Source organism: Cydia strobilella, chromosome 14 (assembly GCF_947568885.1).
Source record: "Cydia strobilella chromosome 14, ilCydStro3.1, whole genome shotgun sequence".
NCBI classification, from domain to species: Eukaryota; Metazoa; Arthropoda; class Insecta; order Lepidoptera; family Tortricidae; genus Cydia; species Cydia strobilella.
In genome coordinates this window covers 12,900,287-12,917,672 of record NC_086054.1, presented here as the reverse complement: position 1 = coordinate 12,917,672, position 17,386 = coordinate 12,900,287, and the positions used below count along the sequence as shown (strand labels likewise).

The window sequence follows — 17,386 nt, the reverse complement described above, 5'->3', positions numbered from 1 at the left end:
AAAGTAGTTGAATCACTCGTGCGACGCCGAGGCGGGACGCTAGTTTTATAAATTAACTAGTTCAGCTAGTGCGTCTAGTTACAATAACCAATATCATCTCTCAGTCCTCAGCAACTAACAACCAAGTAGGTCAAGTTAAGTATCTTCATTTGAAAAGTATTTATATGTTAGGTGCGTGTGTTCTACTTGAACATTCAAGAGTTAATGATCTATGAAAATGATTTACGTTACTAGTGCATGAGTAAAGCTAAATTGTTATATCCGTTTCCAATAAAGTAAAATCAAACTCAATAATTATTAAATGGAGTTTTTGCTGTTTTCGAAACTGTTTCATAAAAATTGTAGTTAAAACAAACTAAATTAATTTATGTTCATCGACGTAACGAGGTACCTGGGTGTATTCTAATTGCATGAATTTATATGAGCGGGGTAAAGAATACAAACTGGGTCATACACATTTTATAGCAAGCTCGTTCACTCCTTTCCTAATGCTGCTGAAAATATATGCGACTGATAGACATGGCGTCGAAAAGGTTAAAAAACGATGAACAATGTTCCCCGCAATTCAAAGTAAGGTTTACCGGTACATAAGATAAGGTAAAATAACACATTTCTACTGCTAATAAGGTAATAAAACACATTTAAGTTAAATATAAAAGCTATATTACAGGTCACAATTAACTTGTTGAAATTGTACTGGAACAATATCAAGCCAAAGCAACCTTTAAGCCAAAATCGCAAATAACTTTTTGTATGAAGACCGTTGAAAAGAACTGAGACTGTGTGAGAAGAGCTTCGGTGGCGAAAGTTGCCAAATTTGCCCGCATGAAGGCAAAAGTATTCGGCACCACTGGATCTGGAACCATATTATAAATCAGTTAGGTACTCAAAAAGTCAAAATAGTATAAGTCCGGGAGACGTGCCCGGTGGGAGACATGAACCAATCATCAATTGCTTCTCCATCCAAAAAACCAATTTTAACATTACAGAAAATATTTTTACACGATTTGATGAATAATAACCATGAGATGGGAGAAAAAAGTGTCCCAAAATTTCCATATATTTTTCGATCTTTCCAACCAAAATCCTGCCAATAAGCGTTGACAGTTACTTTAAAAAACTCGTATCTCGTAACTCTTGTGTTTCCTTACATAACGGGCCGAATTATTTTATTTGGGTAAAATTTTCATTGTACCTGTGTTGATTACACAATAATTACACAATAAATAATACGACGCACGACTACGCGCTAGCTTCACTGCGTATGGAAGTGTCATTTCTAAGCAAAATATATCTCAATATACTACTGTTCTAACCATCGTTTAAATATTCGCCCGTATTTTGACTTGTATAGGTAAGGTTTTCAACTAACTTGTTGTTTATTATTCTTACTTTTACGAGATGGTCTTACCTGAGCTTTCTCCCAATCTAGGGTCCATATCGACATTCGGTATTGCGTTAGCGTAGGCGAAGTTGTCCGACTTTTCAAACAGAAGGTCGTTCACTTGGGGTATTGTCACGGTCAGGAGAATGGACGCTAAAAAAAACAAATGTATGATACGAGTATAAACAAGATCAATAGAATGATGCCTTTAGAGTCGGACCACAGATCGGTTCCGAACAACTGATAGGCAGATATCGTCCGGCGGAGTGATAATCAGTGGGCCCCTTTTTAAAGATAACTTTTGAAGTGTGCAAAAAGGAAGCCGTCATGTATATGATCATTTCATGAGTGTGAAAGGCAGACTACAAATGAAAAAACGGTACCACTTCTGAGCTTCATAGTGGCCGCTAACGGCCGCTTGATTGTACAAAAACGTAGGGTACGCAGTGGTTACTAATAAATCTGAAATTATTTCTATCTGTAGGCAATCTGCTGCTGCGGGGCGAGGTAATTCCGTTATGGGCGAGGTGGAGCGTGTCCATTGATTTATTTGATAAAAGCTTGTAAAAATAATACATACGGTATTCTACAACGGTATAACCGTAGGTGATGATAGGTTCCCTGGCCCTTCTGTGGTACCTCAGGAATGAGTCTCTCGATCTCATCGTCAAGTTGGTGAACTCTATAGTGACGACAACCTTGTCTGTTTGTCTGTTAACACTGAAATCATAGTTTACATTACTTGCTATCAATTATAGGTATTATTATAATTATAGTAGGGCTAAACAGACGTTAAAAAGAAGAAGAAAAGTAAAATAATATTTAGAATTTGTAGGTATATTATTATAAGCCGTATAATAACTTATATTTAAGTTTTTATTGGCTTAATACGCTAAAATCTAATTACGTTTCAAATTTGGAGCTTGTGGGTCTACTAGAAGTACCTTAGAATTATGATGATCGTGAGTGAGTGTGTCAGTGACAAAACTAAGGAACTTTGACATGCATTAATTCTTAAACTACATGTTAAAATTACATGTTATTGAGAATATATCTAAATCATGTTATGCTCTATACATCACTGAAAATTCAGGGTTCTAGCTTTAGCTATCACAAAATTACAGAACGTTGAAAAATGGCCTGAGTGGCTTCGAGAAAAGAATGGTACGGCCGTGCCTCTTTGTTTTGCTCGACTTGGCGGGGGCACTTAAACGAACAATTCCTGTATATATATATATATATATATCTATCGGGGATCTCTGAAACGGCTGTAACGATTTCCATGAAATTTGCTTTATGGGGGTTTTCGGGGGCTAAACATCGATCTAGCTAGGTCTCATCTCTGGGAAAACGCGCATTTTTGAGTTTTTATATGTTTTCCGAGCAAAGCTCGGTCTCGCAAATATTTTTACTTACTAGAGGTCCTGTACCCTTCCCCTATTGAATCCAGTATAGTAACCGTTCACAGTAGTTAGCGTAGTGTTGAATACTGGGAAGAACGTGTTGGAAAGGGGATGCAAGTAAGGTTCGGGTACTTTGCCCAATGGCTTCTTGCAGTGGGAATGATCCTTGAAGAAATAGCGGACGCATTGTAAGTCGTAACGGCGACAAGGACGGTTCACGTTGTTTGGAGGACCTGCAATAATCATCATCATCATCATCATATCAGCTAGAGGACGTCCACTGCTGGACATAAGCCTCCCCCAAAGAGTACCACAATGACCGGTCTTGCGCCACCCGCATCCAGCGGACTCCCGCGACCTTTACCAGGTCATCAGCCCACCTTGTGGGGGTCTACCCCTGCAATAATACTAACATGGAATTTACTATAGCAAAAAGTATAGGATGACCGAGGCTCCCGGCACTTCGTTTTTAGGGTTCCGTAGTCAATTAAGAACCCTTATAGTTTCGCCATGTCCGTCTCAGACAGACGTCCGAGGCTTTACTCCATGGTCGTTAGTCTAGAAAACTGCAATTTGGCATGGATGGATGGATTTGGCATTTATATAAATCAAAAAATCCAACAGTGGTACAATAAAATCTTTAAAAATAAAAGTAAAGGTAGGGGTTTTAGGCTTCACGTAAAGTGGAGGTGGAATATTTTTTTGCTTCAACCCTTAAGCTAATTATCAGAGCAATTTATTGATGTTAACATTAGTCCATAACAATATTGAATTATTATACAGATCAAATTTAATACTAAGAATTTCACAAAAGTCAAATATAAAAAAAAAAATTCATACTAGTCTAGAATGTTTCTAGAATAAAATCTAAATGTTAAAACATCACAATAAAATCGTTGGAATATCCATCTCCTCATCATTGTTTGATTTATAATCATTTTAAGCATTCGGTTGTAAGGAATTAAACGTTTAAAAAAAAGTTATTTTTATTATTATACTCCACAACCTCATCGCGTGAAATCAAATGATCAAAAATACTCCAATTTTTTTCATAAATCTTTCATAATTACCTCCGTTACCATATATCTTAATAAATGTACTAATATGCTTACCAGCAGGATTTCCGAGGGGTATCTCGGTTGGATTTGGAGTACCACCTTCACCACCCGATGTTGGATCTGTTACCCCAGCCACAGGGATACTTGGTGTTACGTTTAGTGGTAACAGTGGTATGTTGGTAACACATTGTCCATTCGGACATGGTCCGCATTGCCCATTCGGACATGGACCACATTGCCCATCTGTGCAAGAAACAGGAGGTATTCCTCCTGGCCCTGGTATTTGGGCTAAGCCGCTAGCAACTAAAAATAATACGCACAACTCCTTCATTATGCTCTATTTTCTTCAATAATCGTTGTAATAAGACTAACAGAAACAGCGAAACGCAAACTTTATACCTGCAAATGTAATTATATTTAAATTGGTACTTAAGGAATTTTAATATGGATTTTAGTTTCGTGAATAATTTGACCTTATCTCACTTAATTACACAATTATTGCATATATTTTTATGTTTGTTTGTGACGCGTATACAAACAAACAAGTGTGGTGTGTTTGTTGTTTGCAGGTATCGCTGGGGCGATGCTGTTGGAGTAGACTTGAGCGATCTCCATGCCGATAACTGGCGGGAGATGGCACAGGATCGAGACGACTGGCGTACACTCGTGTCGGAGGCCAAGACTCATTTTAGGTCGCCGCGCCATTAAGTAAGTAAGTTGTGACGCGTAAGAATAGCATAGGTATGTTTTGTAAGAAGTTTAGTAGTCTATATCAATTGATGGCAAAAGGCCGGACGGGCTCACATTGGTTCCATGGCAGAAGGGTCGGTGCCTCTTGTGGGACGCCACGTGTGTCAGTACGTTTGCAACGTCCCACCTTAGCCTTACACTTGGTCTGCTGCATCAGCTGTTGAATATGCGGCGAAACTCAAGCATGCTAAGTATAATGCCCTGGCACTTGGAACCAATGTACGATTTTGTGCCAATTGCAGTGCATACTGTGGGACCCTGGGTAACAATCTTCTATACTTATAGCTTCAGTTTAGCCTATTGTGACGGAAGGGTAACTACGGAACCCTACACTGAGCATGGCCCGACATGCTCTTGGCCGGTTATTTTATCAATGATGGCTAACCAATATCTTTAGGTTGGCGAAACCTAAAATGTTTACTTGACAGTGACATAAGTGACATTGACAGTTTTGTCAGTGACATATCTGGCGTAGTTTTTTGTCCTCAAACAAGGCGACTTATTTTAAGATCCAACCCCTTTGTTTTACTAGGTGTAGTGATTATAGGAGTGAATGGCAGTGGGAAGTCATAATCATAGGTGTGTAAACTGTGTAATCATATGTGATAGTAGATAGATTACCTACGCACGGGACACTTGCTACCGCAGTTATGATTGCGGGCTTAGCCAATTTTTTGGTCTTGAATTCTTGTTTTCAGTTAAACATCTAGGTTTCCAAGTGGTTTCCAACCAGATTCCGCTAGGTGAATTCAAGCTAATCATACAATTAAGTACGGATCGCCTAATATCGTGCAAATAAATGCAAATATTTTCATGCATTTAACTGACCGAAAATCATCCTTGAACTAAATCTAGCAATTAATTTAAAGCGGAAAATAATAGCAGTGTTATTTTGAATGCAGAATATATAATAATTTTATTCACTGATGGCTAGAGTCAATGGCGTTTCAATATTTGGAAGAATCACACAAAAACAGGTAAACAAATTTGAAAAGGATTTATCTGAATTAATAAGCACGAGTCAGTGCCTATACCTCACGCGGCGAAAGATTGTCCCTTACTAAGACAGATCCATCAAGTTTCATGAAATAATAGAAGAAATTTAATAGGTACTTAACATTTCTAAATAAATGAATGTGCAAAACTTCCAATAAAATGACTACAAACATTTTACGTGACAGCTACTCCATATAAAAATAAAATGTCATAGGAAGTATCAGTCAAATTGAGAGGTATAACATGTCAAGTGCATTAAGTTTCGGATAAGCCTCCCTAGGTTTTTAAATACATAAAACTGATAAGAACCTCTGATTAAGTTTTTTTTTAAATAATTAATATCGATTGGTACCCTTGTTAGTGGAGCATAGGCAGAAAGAGCAGTACCTACTGTCTTCTATTTTGCAAATGGGTGCGGGTGGGTTAACTTCAAAAAAAAGGTTTATTTTTTCTATTAACTAAGAACATTGGTTTGGTATACTTACTTAGGTAACCCTTAGTTGTTTAAATTATATGTTTAGCTAGTTTAATAGAAAATGATAATTATACATAACGGGAACGTATTAAAACGTTTTTTCAACACACTTGCTCGTAACATGCAAGTTATTGAACCGCTTTTAGGATTTCATTATATTATGGAACTTGTTAAGTAATGAATGATAATCCGATTGACGGTAACTGATTGCTAGTAATGTGTAGGCAGGCAGTATTTTAGACTTTTACTAACTGTTTTAACAATTAAAATTTGATTAATATGAAAGTTTCCTTTTTTTCCTGGCAAGTGTATTGAAAACGTCGTATGAAACGCGTGTGCATTGGTCATTACACACGAGGCTATGTACTATAATATGTACTAATCTCGCGAGTTTTATAGTTAAAATAACCTGGGAACGGTTACGTTTCAATAAATAAGAATTATTTTATTTGTTTATAGGTATACATATGGATAACAGAAACACATTATTTTAAAAATTATATTATTTAATGCTCAAAGTCAGTGCATAAATGTAAGTAATAATTCACTTAGTGCATAATAAAAAAAAACTGAGTGAATATGCACATATTCAGTGCGATAGTTGGTTGTTTTATAGATCAATGTTATGTGGAATAAATGATTTACTAAAAAAATAATTAAAAATAACGCCGGCTCTGCCTAGGTATATCTGATGAGATTCCATACTTAAGACCAAATACATTTCCCACATTATTGGCATTAATGCTTTCAACGTTTTTTAAAAGTTCGCTATCTGATTCAAATGAATTTTGTTGTAATACAGTTCGGTAGGCATTTGGTATTTCATGATTTACAATTCCATGATTATTTTGACCAAACACATAAGTGTCCAAGTATTCAGCTCCTGCATTACTATTTGAAGGATAGCTTTCTTCGTAGTTTTTATTATTATCCAATATATGTTTTAAGAAAAATCCTTGTAAGTTGGGAGGAATTGATGATCTGATTAGCTCAATGTCCTGGTTTCCATTATTATAGTTGAAAATCCCTTTTTTTCTTTCTGTTCCATCCATTTGTCCATTAAAATTGCTGGGTCCAAGAAATTTGGGCGAAATAGGAAAATTGTTGGGTGCTCTTAATATTTTGTTAAATATTTCATTGTTCCAATAGAAATTGTGTTTTTCTTTATCGTTATTATACCAATTATTTTGATTAACTCTGCCAAAATAATTATAATTTGGCATATCGTTATTATTTCCAACTCCGCCATTAATATTATTTGAGAGCAAATTATTATATGAAGCTCCTTTGTTGAGGCTACTCAATATACTTCCAAGTGTACCGTTAAGAGCTTTGAGACTCGAAATATTATTTATTTTTTCTGTTTTGTAATTTAGCAAACCACTCAAAGCAGTGTTACTCAGAAATACACTGTCAGAACTATTTTTTGTTCCACTCAAAATCATCGATAGATTTCTAAAAGCCCAAAATATATTTTCCAAATTTCCAGGATAGCTTTTCCCTGTATTGTTGTTGTTTGGATCCATCAAACTGTTCCTTAAAACGTCATCGCTAATATTATTGTTTATTTGATTTCTCAAATTATTTAAAGATACGCCACCGGTAAAGTTTGTATTTTGTTGATTTCTTAAATTGTTGGCCATGCTGTTGGTAAAATTCATATTATTATATGGTAATAAAAATATTCCACCAGTGAAATTGTTGTTTGATAGACCTATGTTATTAAGGGGTATGCCACTTGTCCAATTTCTGATAGAGAAATTTCCTAAATTGTTAAATGACATGACCACCACACCACCACTAAAATTATTGTTCCAGGGCCCACCTAAATTCATATTTGGTAATCCTCCCGAATTCCTTAGCGGGACACCATTGGTAAAATTATCGCTTAATTTACTAAGCATACTGTTTAACAGTATTCCACCAGTGTAATTCCGGTTTAATAGATTTACCATGTTTCGTCCATTTTCTTCTGTTTGCATAGTTTCTCCAGTATTCGTATTTCCTGGTATACTTCCCACGTCACTATTATTTGGGTCATTATTTTGTCCACAACTACCAACTATTAAAAATATTAAACAGAAATAATTTTTCATTTTCGTTCAATCGGCACAAGGTATTTGCAATTCTGACTATTCATAAATCTTTGCATATTATGTTAATGTAGTTGCGTGATCTATCAAGTTCAAACAAATAGTACTTCAAATTTAAACTCCGTTTTCATGATCGGGTTCCGTGTTTTTATCATTTAATCTTATACATATGTACATGCGTGTCGTGTGTACTTACTGACTGACTCATCAACGTAGAGCCGAAACTACAAAAAGTAGAAAGTTGAAATTTGCACACCAGATTACACTTAAAACGTGTACAAGAAATAAGAAGCGATTTTTAGAAATTCAATCCCTAAGGGGGTAAAAAAGGGGATGAAAGTTGGTGAGTTCTAGGAATTTAAAACTTTGTAGAAAGGTATTTTATTAAAAACAAGAAAATTTATTTCAGCGTTTTTGAAACTTCATCCCCTGAGGTGAGAGATCAAACATTTTTTGAGCGAGGGACTTAAAACGTTAAAAAAGGCATATGCCTTTTAATAATATTATTAAAATACAAGAAAAGTAATTACAGCTTTGCGGGCTTTTTTTTCAGCAGGGTCGAAAGTTTGAATCCATTACAAATGCTTTGAAACTTCTTAGAAAGGAATATTTTAAGATTACCTACACAAAAAGTTATTTCAACGTTTTTGAAAATTCAACCCCTAATAGGGTTAAAAAGGGGTTGAAAATTTGAATCCATTACAAAAATGCTTTGAAACTTCTTAGAAAGGCATAAAATAAGATTACACAAAAAGTTAATTGAACGTTCTTGAAAATTCACTGCGTGCAGAACATGCAAATTGTGTATAATCGTAATCGTTGGACGAGAACTTATGGTCACCACCAAATAGGTACATCTGAAAAAACAAGATGCTCACAAACATTTACGTGTTAAAATGTTGCTTGTAATTGTACCTTTAGATACATACGTAGTTGTAGTAAAAATTATATTCGTGTCAGTGTTTTCTTTTTCAGCATTGCATATCTAATTAACAACATATTTGAATTGTTAATGTCGTAAAAAAATAGCACTAGGTTGATTTTCATTGCAATTATAATTGAAAAAAAAAACGAACATTACACACCGATGGTTAAATTATCTCTTAAATTATCTCATGCAACTGCAAACACGAAAGATTTTTGACCAGCGGGCTTAGCACGGTAACATTTTTATCGCCTGTCACCATGCCTGTCACGTTCTAACAAGTATGTAAGTACGAAAGTGGCAGGCGTAGTGACAGGGGATAAAAATGCAACCATGCTGACACCGCAGAAGTATTGGGAACATGCATGACGACAGCGCCTTATAGCGATTGCAATTATTCATTTTATATTTCATTTATATAATAATTTTTCATTTTCGTTAACTCTCCTTGAGGATTTTGCAGATCTGATTTTTATTAGTCATGGCATATTATATGATGTACTTGATCTATCAAACCAATAGGTTGTAAACGCTGGTTGTAAATTAGCAGGTGAAATGGGAAGGTGAGAAGTCAAATACTTTTCATAGGTGATTAATTTTATTTTAAATTAAACAGAATATTCACTTATAATTATGATCGATTAGACAGAGTTTCCACTTAGTAGTTTTTCAATCGTTAACTTGCCTTGAGGCTTTTGCAGATCTGATTTTTATTAGTCATGGCATATTATATGATGTACTTGATCTATCAAACAAATAGGTTGTAAATTAGCAGGTGAAATGGGAAGGTTAGAAGTGTTAGAACTCAAATACTTTTCATAGGTGATTAATTTTATTTTAAATTAAACAGAATATTCACTTATGACTTATTCAATTATGATCGCTCAGACAGAGTTTCGACTTAGTAGTTTTTCAATCAGAATGTACCTCCAAAATGAGGGTGCCTAAAGCCAGCGGGCTTTTATAGGCTGGCTTGTCATCTTTCAGTCCGAGGCTCGGCTAGACAGCACGGCGGGGCTGGTGGTGGTGGGGCGATGACGTGGCTTGGCAGGCGGGGCGGTTGAATGGCAACAGGGATGCGTTACAAGTATTAAAAATGAAACCCCGTTTTCTTAATCGGGTTCAGTAATTGTTATATAAATGATTACGTATGAAATATTATTACCTAAGTTAAATGTTCGAATGAGGACCTAATAATATAAATTAAAAATTTACAATTCTTAATAGAGTCACGCTTTGGCCTAACTCTAGTGGACTAAAGTTTTGATAAGTCTCCCTAAGGTAAAATAATATAAATGTTTAGAATATCTAACTCTTAGAAGTAAGGTACGGTCAAGTGGTAACCTGAAAACAATACACTCCTTTTTTTGGGCAGTCGTGTAAAAGGTGCGAACCACCTCTAGTTGCAACTCTAATTGGATTTCGTTTCGTGCAATGTAATAAACAATATTGTATATAATATTGTCTTCGGTTACCGCGATAGTTACTCATGAAATAAAACTATGAAAACGGATTATATCGCGTATATTGAATTTATAATACATCCCGACGTTTCGAACTCTTTACAGCGTTCGTGGTCAACGGGTGACTCACCCGTTAATCCGTTTTCATAGTTTTATTTCATAATATTGTATATACCCGAAATTATGGCAACACTTATAAATTCGAGACTATAATTCAGTCTTTATATAGGTTATTAAGTTTTTTATTTTTTTATTTAATAGCCATAAATTGTATGTGTACATGTTGATGTTAGACAAGGACAGTGAGAATCAATACAATTTTACCCGGTGGGTGTAGCTACATATTTACATACTTATTAACTAACAGTTTATATTATAGTATTATTTTTTTAAGTTCTATCAAAAACTTCAAGTTATTGAGTGACTTAATTGTACGGGCAACGTATTTTTACACTTTAGCAGCAACATAGATAGTGCTACGCTGGTAGATTGCTGCCGTAGCAACAGGAGCCCGAATGTCGTGAGCAAACATTGAGTTTAGTCTGTCGCTATATAATGCTCATAAATAGTCACAGATAACGTTATGTTATGTTGTATTTGTAATTTTATAAAAAAAAATTACCATATATTAACTTCGGTTACCGCGATAGTAACTTATGAAATAAAACTATGAAAACGGATTATATCGCGTATATTGAATTTATAATACAATCCCGACGTTTGTACATTGTATTGATTTGTTGTTTTTTGCACATTGTAGCTTTTCTTCAGTCACCTGTTGACCACGAACGCTGTAAAGGGTTCGAAACGTCGGGATGTATTTTAAATCCAATATACGCGATATAATCCGTTTTCATAGTTTTATTTCATTACCATATATTATCATGCGTAGCCGGGTTTTATCGTGAACAGTCTTTTATCTGTTAAAATAGTTTTATTTTATCACTTTAAAATGACTTAAAACACTTACCTATATATTATAACCCGTTATTATTCAATTTGTAATAATATTTCAGGAGTCTTAACTGTAACTGTAATAATACCGCATATAATACGATCGGAGGCTTGAGAGATCTGACAACAATATTTTTGGTTTACTTCTAGGACCCGGAACTGGTTTAAGCACAGGTAATTAGTGATTATTTAACCATAATCATAGTGATTTATGTCGTAAAATAAATAAAAATGAATTTTCAATCACTAATAATAATAACCATTATGTGAATTGCTATTGGCTATTGAGCCTAGTTCATTTTAGTTCAATGTCAATAGCGGTAATGTCGTAGTATTTTGGGAAGAAATCGATAGGTATAGTCAACTTCTGTTGTCCATTTTTTTTTAGTTGTCTGTACCTACTGATTATTTTCAGTACACTTAGATTTTGATTTAAGTATTTATATTATTTATTAGACATCAAATGGCATGCAATGTAATCAAGGTACTGTACGCAAAACACTGGCGTGATGCTCTTATTTAATACGGTATTATTTATGACACTCACTTTCTACAATATTTACTGTAAAATAAAAAACAAATATTTATAATTAATAAATTTATTATTGTTTACTGCAAAATAAAAAAATAACATTTTTAAATAATAATTTTATTATTTATAAATATTTTAAACTCGATAACGCACAACTAGGGTGAATTTCAACAGGTTCAAAACTTGCCTAATTTTGGTGGGATTTTTTATTATTGTAGTTTACGTATAAATTATGTATCGATAACACGTAAATAGTCACAATCGATATTGTGTAGCAATGGCCTTTCAATATACATAGCAGTTTTAGAGATAAGATGATTTTAATAATTTGGTTGCCACCAAAATTAGATTTACTGGCCACCAAAATTGTATATCCATATCCACACCAAAATTAGATATTTCTGCAAATTAAAAGTAAATTTAACTGGTTATCAACTAAAAATGAAACGAAGACAAATGTTTAGGAGTTTTAGATACATTATGATTTTAATCATTTGGTTGCCATTAAAACTGCATCTACCCACCAAAATTAGATTTACTTGCCACCAAAATTGTATATCCACATCAAAATTAGATATGTCAATTTTGGTGGCATTGCATATCTAATTAACAACATATTTTGGTGGCCATTACCACTAATACCACCAAAATTGATGCACCAAAATTAGAATCATCGCATAAAAGTATGTTTAAAAGTAAACCGTATCATTCACTTCAGTTTCAAGTTTATATTTGAAAATAGAAACTATAAACATGCTTTAAATACAGTTCACACAAAAACAACTACTTTTCAGTCATTAGTTAGATACACCACCAAAATTGCATTAAAAAGTATTTTTAATACACCAAAATTAGATACATCCGCGTTTGCTGGACATATCTAGCGACGTACGACACGTGCGTCATCGTACATCGTCACATCTTTGCTAGCCTAGTTGCGTTTCGTTCGATCATAAAATCATTTTCAATATTTACCACCAAAATTTACTATTTTACCGGGACAACTATTAATGCTTAGTTTAGAGTATCGATTCATGTACTAATCGTTACTTTCATTTTCTTATAATATACGTAGACTAATAACGAGTAAAAGTTTGTGAAGTTTTAGTTAAATCAATGGATGATATGGTTCTACCATAGAAATTATTCAAGAAAAATGGATTCCGGACACTACACCAAAATAATAATTGCGGCGAAAAAAAAATTTTAAATAAATATCAATAACTTTTTTAACATTTTGTGATTTGGCTTAAGATAATAATTTGTGTAAGGTTTTTAGAAAAAAAAAATACCATTCTGAAACAATTAGTCCACACTGTCATTATCAGCTCCGCCGCAAAAATAATTCGTTGAGATAATCACCCTAATGCTACATAAATAATATGAAATACCTAATTTCATGTTTACTTATTGAAAATAACGCCGGCTTTGCCTAGACGGTGGTACACGTCAGACGGGATTCTATAGTTTTCACCAAACGCATTACCAACATTCTTTGTACTAATACTTTCGCCATTTTCTGTAATTTCGCCAACGGATTCGTTAGGGATTCCGTTGTAATACAGTGCAATATTTGGTATTTCATTATTTACAACTCCAAGATTATTTTGACTAAGCAATACATTAGTGTCCAAGTATTTAACACCTGCATAGTTATTTAACGGATTGTCTTCTTTGTAGAAACTATTAGAGCTTACTGCATTCTTACTATGTATAATGTAGTTCCTTTCAATTCCATTAAATTCGATTTTGGGTGAAAGGGGAAAACTGTGAGGTCCTCTTATTATTTTGGTGAATATTTCACTGTTCCATTTATAATTTTGTTTTCCTTCAAGGTTATTATCCAAATTATTTGCATCTACTTTATTATTTGGCATATCGTTGTGTAAAGTTACTTGGTTGAGGCTATTTAATATACTTCCAACTGTACCGTTAAGAGCTCTGAGACTAGAAATATTATTTAGTATTCCAGAATTGTTATTTGCCAAGCCGCTAAAAGCATTGTTATTCAACAGTCCACCATTGCCATTTAGTAGGGCTCTCAAATTATTCAAAAATGAGCCATCGTTAATGTCGGTATTTTGTAGATTTCCTAAATTATTAAACATGCCATTCGTAAAGTTCATATTTGGTAACCCTCCCAAATTGTTTAGCGGCACATAATTGGTAATGTTGGTGCTTAGTATATTAAGTATATTGTTTAATAATATTCCTCCAGTAAAATTGTTGTTTAATAGGCCTATGTTGTTGTTCAGGGTATCATTTAGTTCAGTATTCCTGTTTATAATATCTCTCCAAACATCAGACACACTGTTGAATGTACTGTTGACAATGAAATTCAATGGACCTCCTAAATTGTTTAGTGGTATACCCCTGCTAAAATTAGTACTCGGTATATTTGGTACATTCAATAAAGCACCTCCAGCAAAGTTATTATTCCATGGTCCCAGATTACTCATTTGTGGACTACTACCATTGCCATTGTTGTTGAAGAAATTTCTCCAATAATTTATATTCCATATACCTCCCAAATTATTAAACTGTGGATCAGTTGAAATGTTTCCGTTTAGTTCATCTCCCAAGGTCCAGGGCCCACTCAAAGTATTCAAAGTAAATCCACCTGTAAAGTTGTTGTTCATTAGATCATTTAATACACTATTTCTTCTTAAAATATCTCTCCAAACATCAGCTACACTATTAAATGTATTGTTGGCATTTAAATTCCATAGACCAGCTAAATTACTTGGTGGTATACCACTGCTAAAATTAGAACTCAGTATATTTGGCATGTTCAATAAAACACCTCCGGCAAAGTTATTGTTCCATGGTCCCAGATTACTCATTTGTGAAATACCGCTGCCATTGTTATTTAATATATTTCTCCAATTATGCACGTTCCATAGACCTCCCAAATTATTAAATTGCTCGTAAGTTGAAAAGTTCCAAGGCCCGCCTATATTATTGATATTAAATCCACCCGTAAAGTTGTTGTTCAGTAGGTCATTCAGTTTAGTATTTCTGCTTAAAATATATCTCCAAACATCAGCCAGCATGCTGTTCAATGTATTATTGACATTAGTATTCAATGGACCTCCTGAATTGTTTAGTGGTATACCACTGCTCGGCATATTTGGCATATTGTTAACTGGTATTCCGCCTGGACCTCCTAAATTGTTTAGTGGTATACCACTGCTCGGCATATTTGGCATATTGTTAACTGGTATCCCACCTGGACCTCCTAAATTGTTTATTGGTATACCCATGCTCGGCATATTTGGCATATTGTTAACTGGTATCCCACCTGGACCTCCTACATTGTTTAGCGGTGTACCACTGCTCGGCATATTTGGCATATTGTTTACTGGTATCACACCTGGACCTCCTAAATTGTTTAGTGGTATATCACTGATCGGCATATTTGGCATATTGTTAACTGGTATCCCACCTGGACCTCCCACATTGTTTAGTGGTGTACCACTGCTCGGCATATTTGGCATATTGTTAACTGGTATCCCACCTGGACCTCCTAAATTGTTTAGTAGTATACCATTGCTCGGCATATTTGGCATATCGTTAACTGGTATTCCGCCTGGACCTCCTAAATTGTTTGGTGGTATACCGCTGCTCTGCATATTTGGCATATCTTTAACTGGTATTCCGCCTGGACCTCCTAAAATATTTGGTGGTATACCGCTGCTCTGCATATTTGGCACATTGTTAACTGGTAATCCGCCGGTGAAGTTGCTGTTCTCAATTGTCGTACTGCCTAAACTGTTGTTCCAGGGACCACCGAAATTATTAAACAGAATCCCGCTAATAGCATTCAGTTCAGGATTACCATAGCCAATTTGATTTAATACATTGCCCAAATTATTTAGTGGGCTTGGAATATTGTTAAATATTATTCCGCTGGTAAATTGGCTGTTTGGCATGCCATTTGTCAAATTTAGGTTAGGTATATTTCCCAAATTAGTAAATGGTACTACGCCGCTAAAATTGCCGGTCAATAGGTCTCTTAAATTATTAAATAACACACCGTTGATCATGCCGTTGTTTATCGCATTATTAGGCAGATTACCGTTGGACTTGTCGCCTGGAACACCTCCCGAATTATTTCCTCCAATATTTGTACTTCCGGGTACACTTCCCACTTCACTAGTGTTTGAGTCATTATTTTGTCCAAAACTGCTTGATATCAAAAATATTAAACAAAAATAATTCTTCATTTTCGTTCAATCGACACGAGTTCTTTGCAATTCTAACTTTTAATTAGTCATGCCATTTTATAGGATGTAGTTGCGTGATCTATGAAACCAATACTTACTTAAACTACGTTTTCCCGATCGGGTTCCATAATTGTTACCTATACGTGCATTATCATGTATAAAATATTTTTGTACCAACACACGTAAAACATTATTATAAAGACCTCATGATTTGAAATGTTCACTAAACTATTCTGAATTGTGAAACGCGCTTATATTAATCTTATAACGACACTGGATTAATTTTCAAAGACAAATTTTATGTTTATTTTTGAACAATTAGCTGCAGACAGTTGACCAAAGCAAACAAATTTATATGCAGGGGGGTCAGTTATATCTGCACCTGACTGTACATACCTATGTCCATAAAATAAGGGAGTATACCTAGGCTATTGTTCCTCTGTTGTTTTCACCATATTTCTCGCTCGCACTCATGCCGCCTAGTCAATTTCTTTTTAGGGTTCCGTACCCAAAGGGTAAAAACGGGACCCTATTACTAAGACTCCTCTGTCCGTCTGTCTGTCCATCTGCCAGTCTGTCTGCCGGTCTGTCTGTCTGTCTGTCTGTCTGTCTGTCTGTCCGTCTGTCTGTCACCAGGCTGTATCTCATGGACCGTGATAGCTAGACAGTTAAAATTTTCACAGATGATGTATTTCTGTTGCCGCTATAACAACAAATACTAAAAACAGAATAAAATAAATATTTAAGTAGGGCTCCCATACAACAAACGTGATTTTTTTGCCGTTTTTTGCGTAATGGAATGGAACCCTTCGTGCGCGGGTCCGACTCGCACTTGGCCGATTTTTTTTATAACATTTTTTGATCGACTTTTTGACGCAGGCACAGTAACACAATAAATAATTTAAATCAATAAATACTTTTATTTAGCCTATTTGAGTGTCTGCTGGGCAAAGGCCTCTCCCCTGGTACTCCATAACTCCCTATTTTGTGCTTCCTGTGGCCAGTTGTAAAGGAATAAATACTATCCATGATAAAAACAACTACGGTACGCTAACCCTTATAGACAAACAGTACTTAACACATGAGCGGCGATGAACCGTGGCGAGTTTTCCTATATACGGAACGCG

The 17,386-nt window shown here is 34.9% G+C and overlaps 2 protein-coding genes across 2 annotated transcripts in view; one reads left to right on the top strand and one right to left on the bottom strand.

Annotated features, from left to right (window-relative positions):
- The window catches only part of LOC134747281 (uncharacterized), a 183,297-nt gene that overhangs the window by 150,726 nt on the left and 15,185 nt on the right, over positions 1-17,386 (top strand). The window lies entirely within an intron of this gene.
- Positions 704-16,204, bottom strand: LOC134747400 (fibrohexamerin-like). The gene is made up of 8 exons (XM_063682024.1): positions 16,112-16,204; positions 15,581-15,731; positions 14,558-14,653; positions 3,900-4,088; positions 2,801-3,020; positions 1,965-2,104; positions 1,412-1,537; positions 704-856 (listed from the first exon to the last, which is right to left on the bottom strand). The coding sequence occupies exons 1-8, from the start codon at positions 16,202-16,204 to the stop codon at positions 708-710; spliced, it is 1,164 nt and encodes a 387-aa protein (XP_063538094.1). The 3' UTR covers positions 704-707.

What these genes read in the sequence shown, in the direction of transcription:
- LOC134747400 (XM_063682024.1), bottom strand. Translation starts at nt 16,204, where the DNA reads ATGACTCAAACACTAGTGAAGTGGGAAGTGTACCCGGAAGTACAAATA. An exon ending in GGAAGGGTACAGGACCTCTA is followed by an intron (nt 2,105 to 2,800) that starts GTAAGTAAAAAT and finishes CTATGATTTCAG; the next exon opens with TGTTAACAGACAAACAGACA. An exon ending in TAGATTGGGAGAAAGCTCAG is followed by an intron (nt 857 to 1,411) that starts GTAAGACCATCT and finishes ATATGGTTCCAG; the next exon opens with ATCCAGTGGTGCCGAATACT.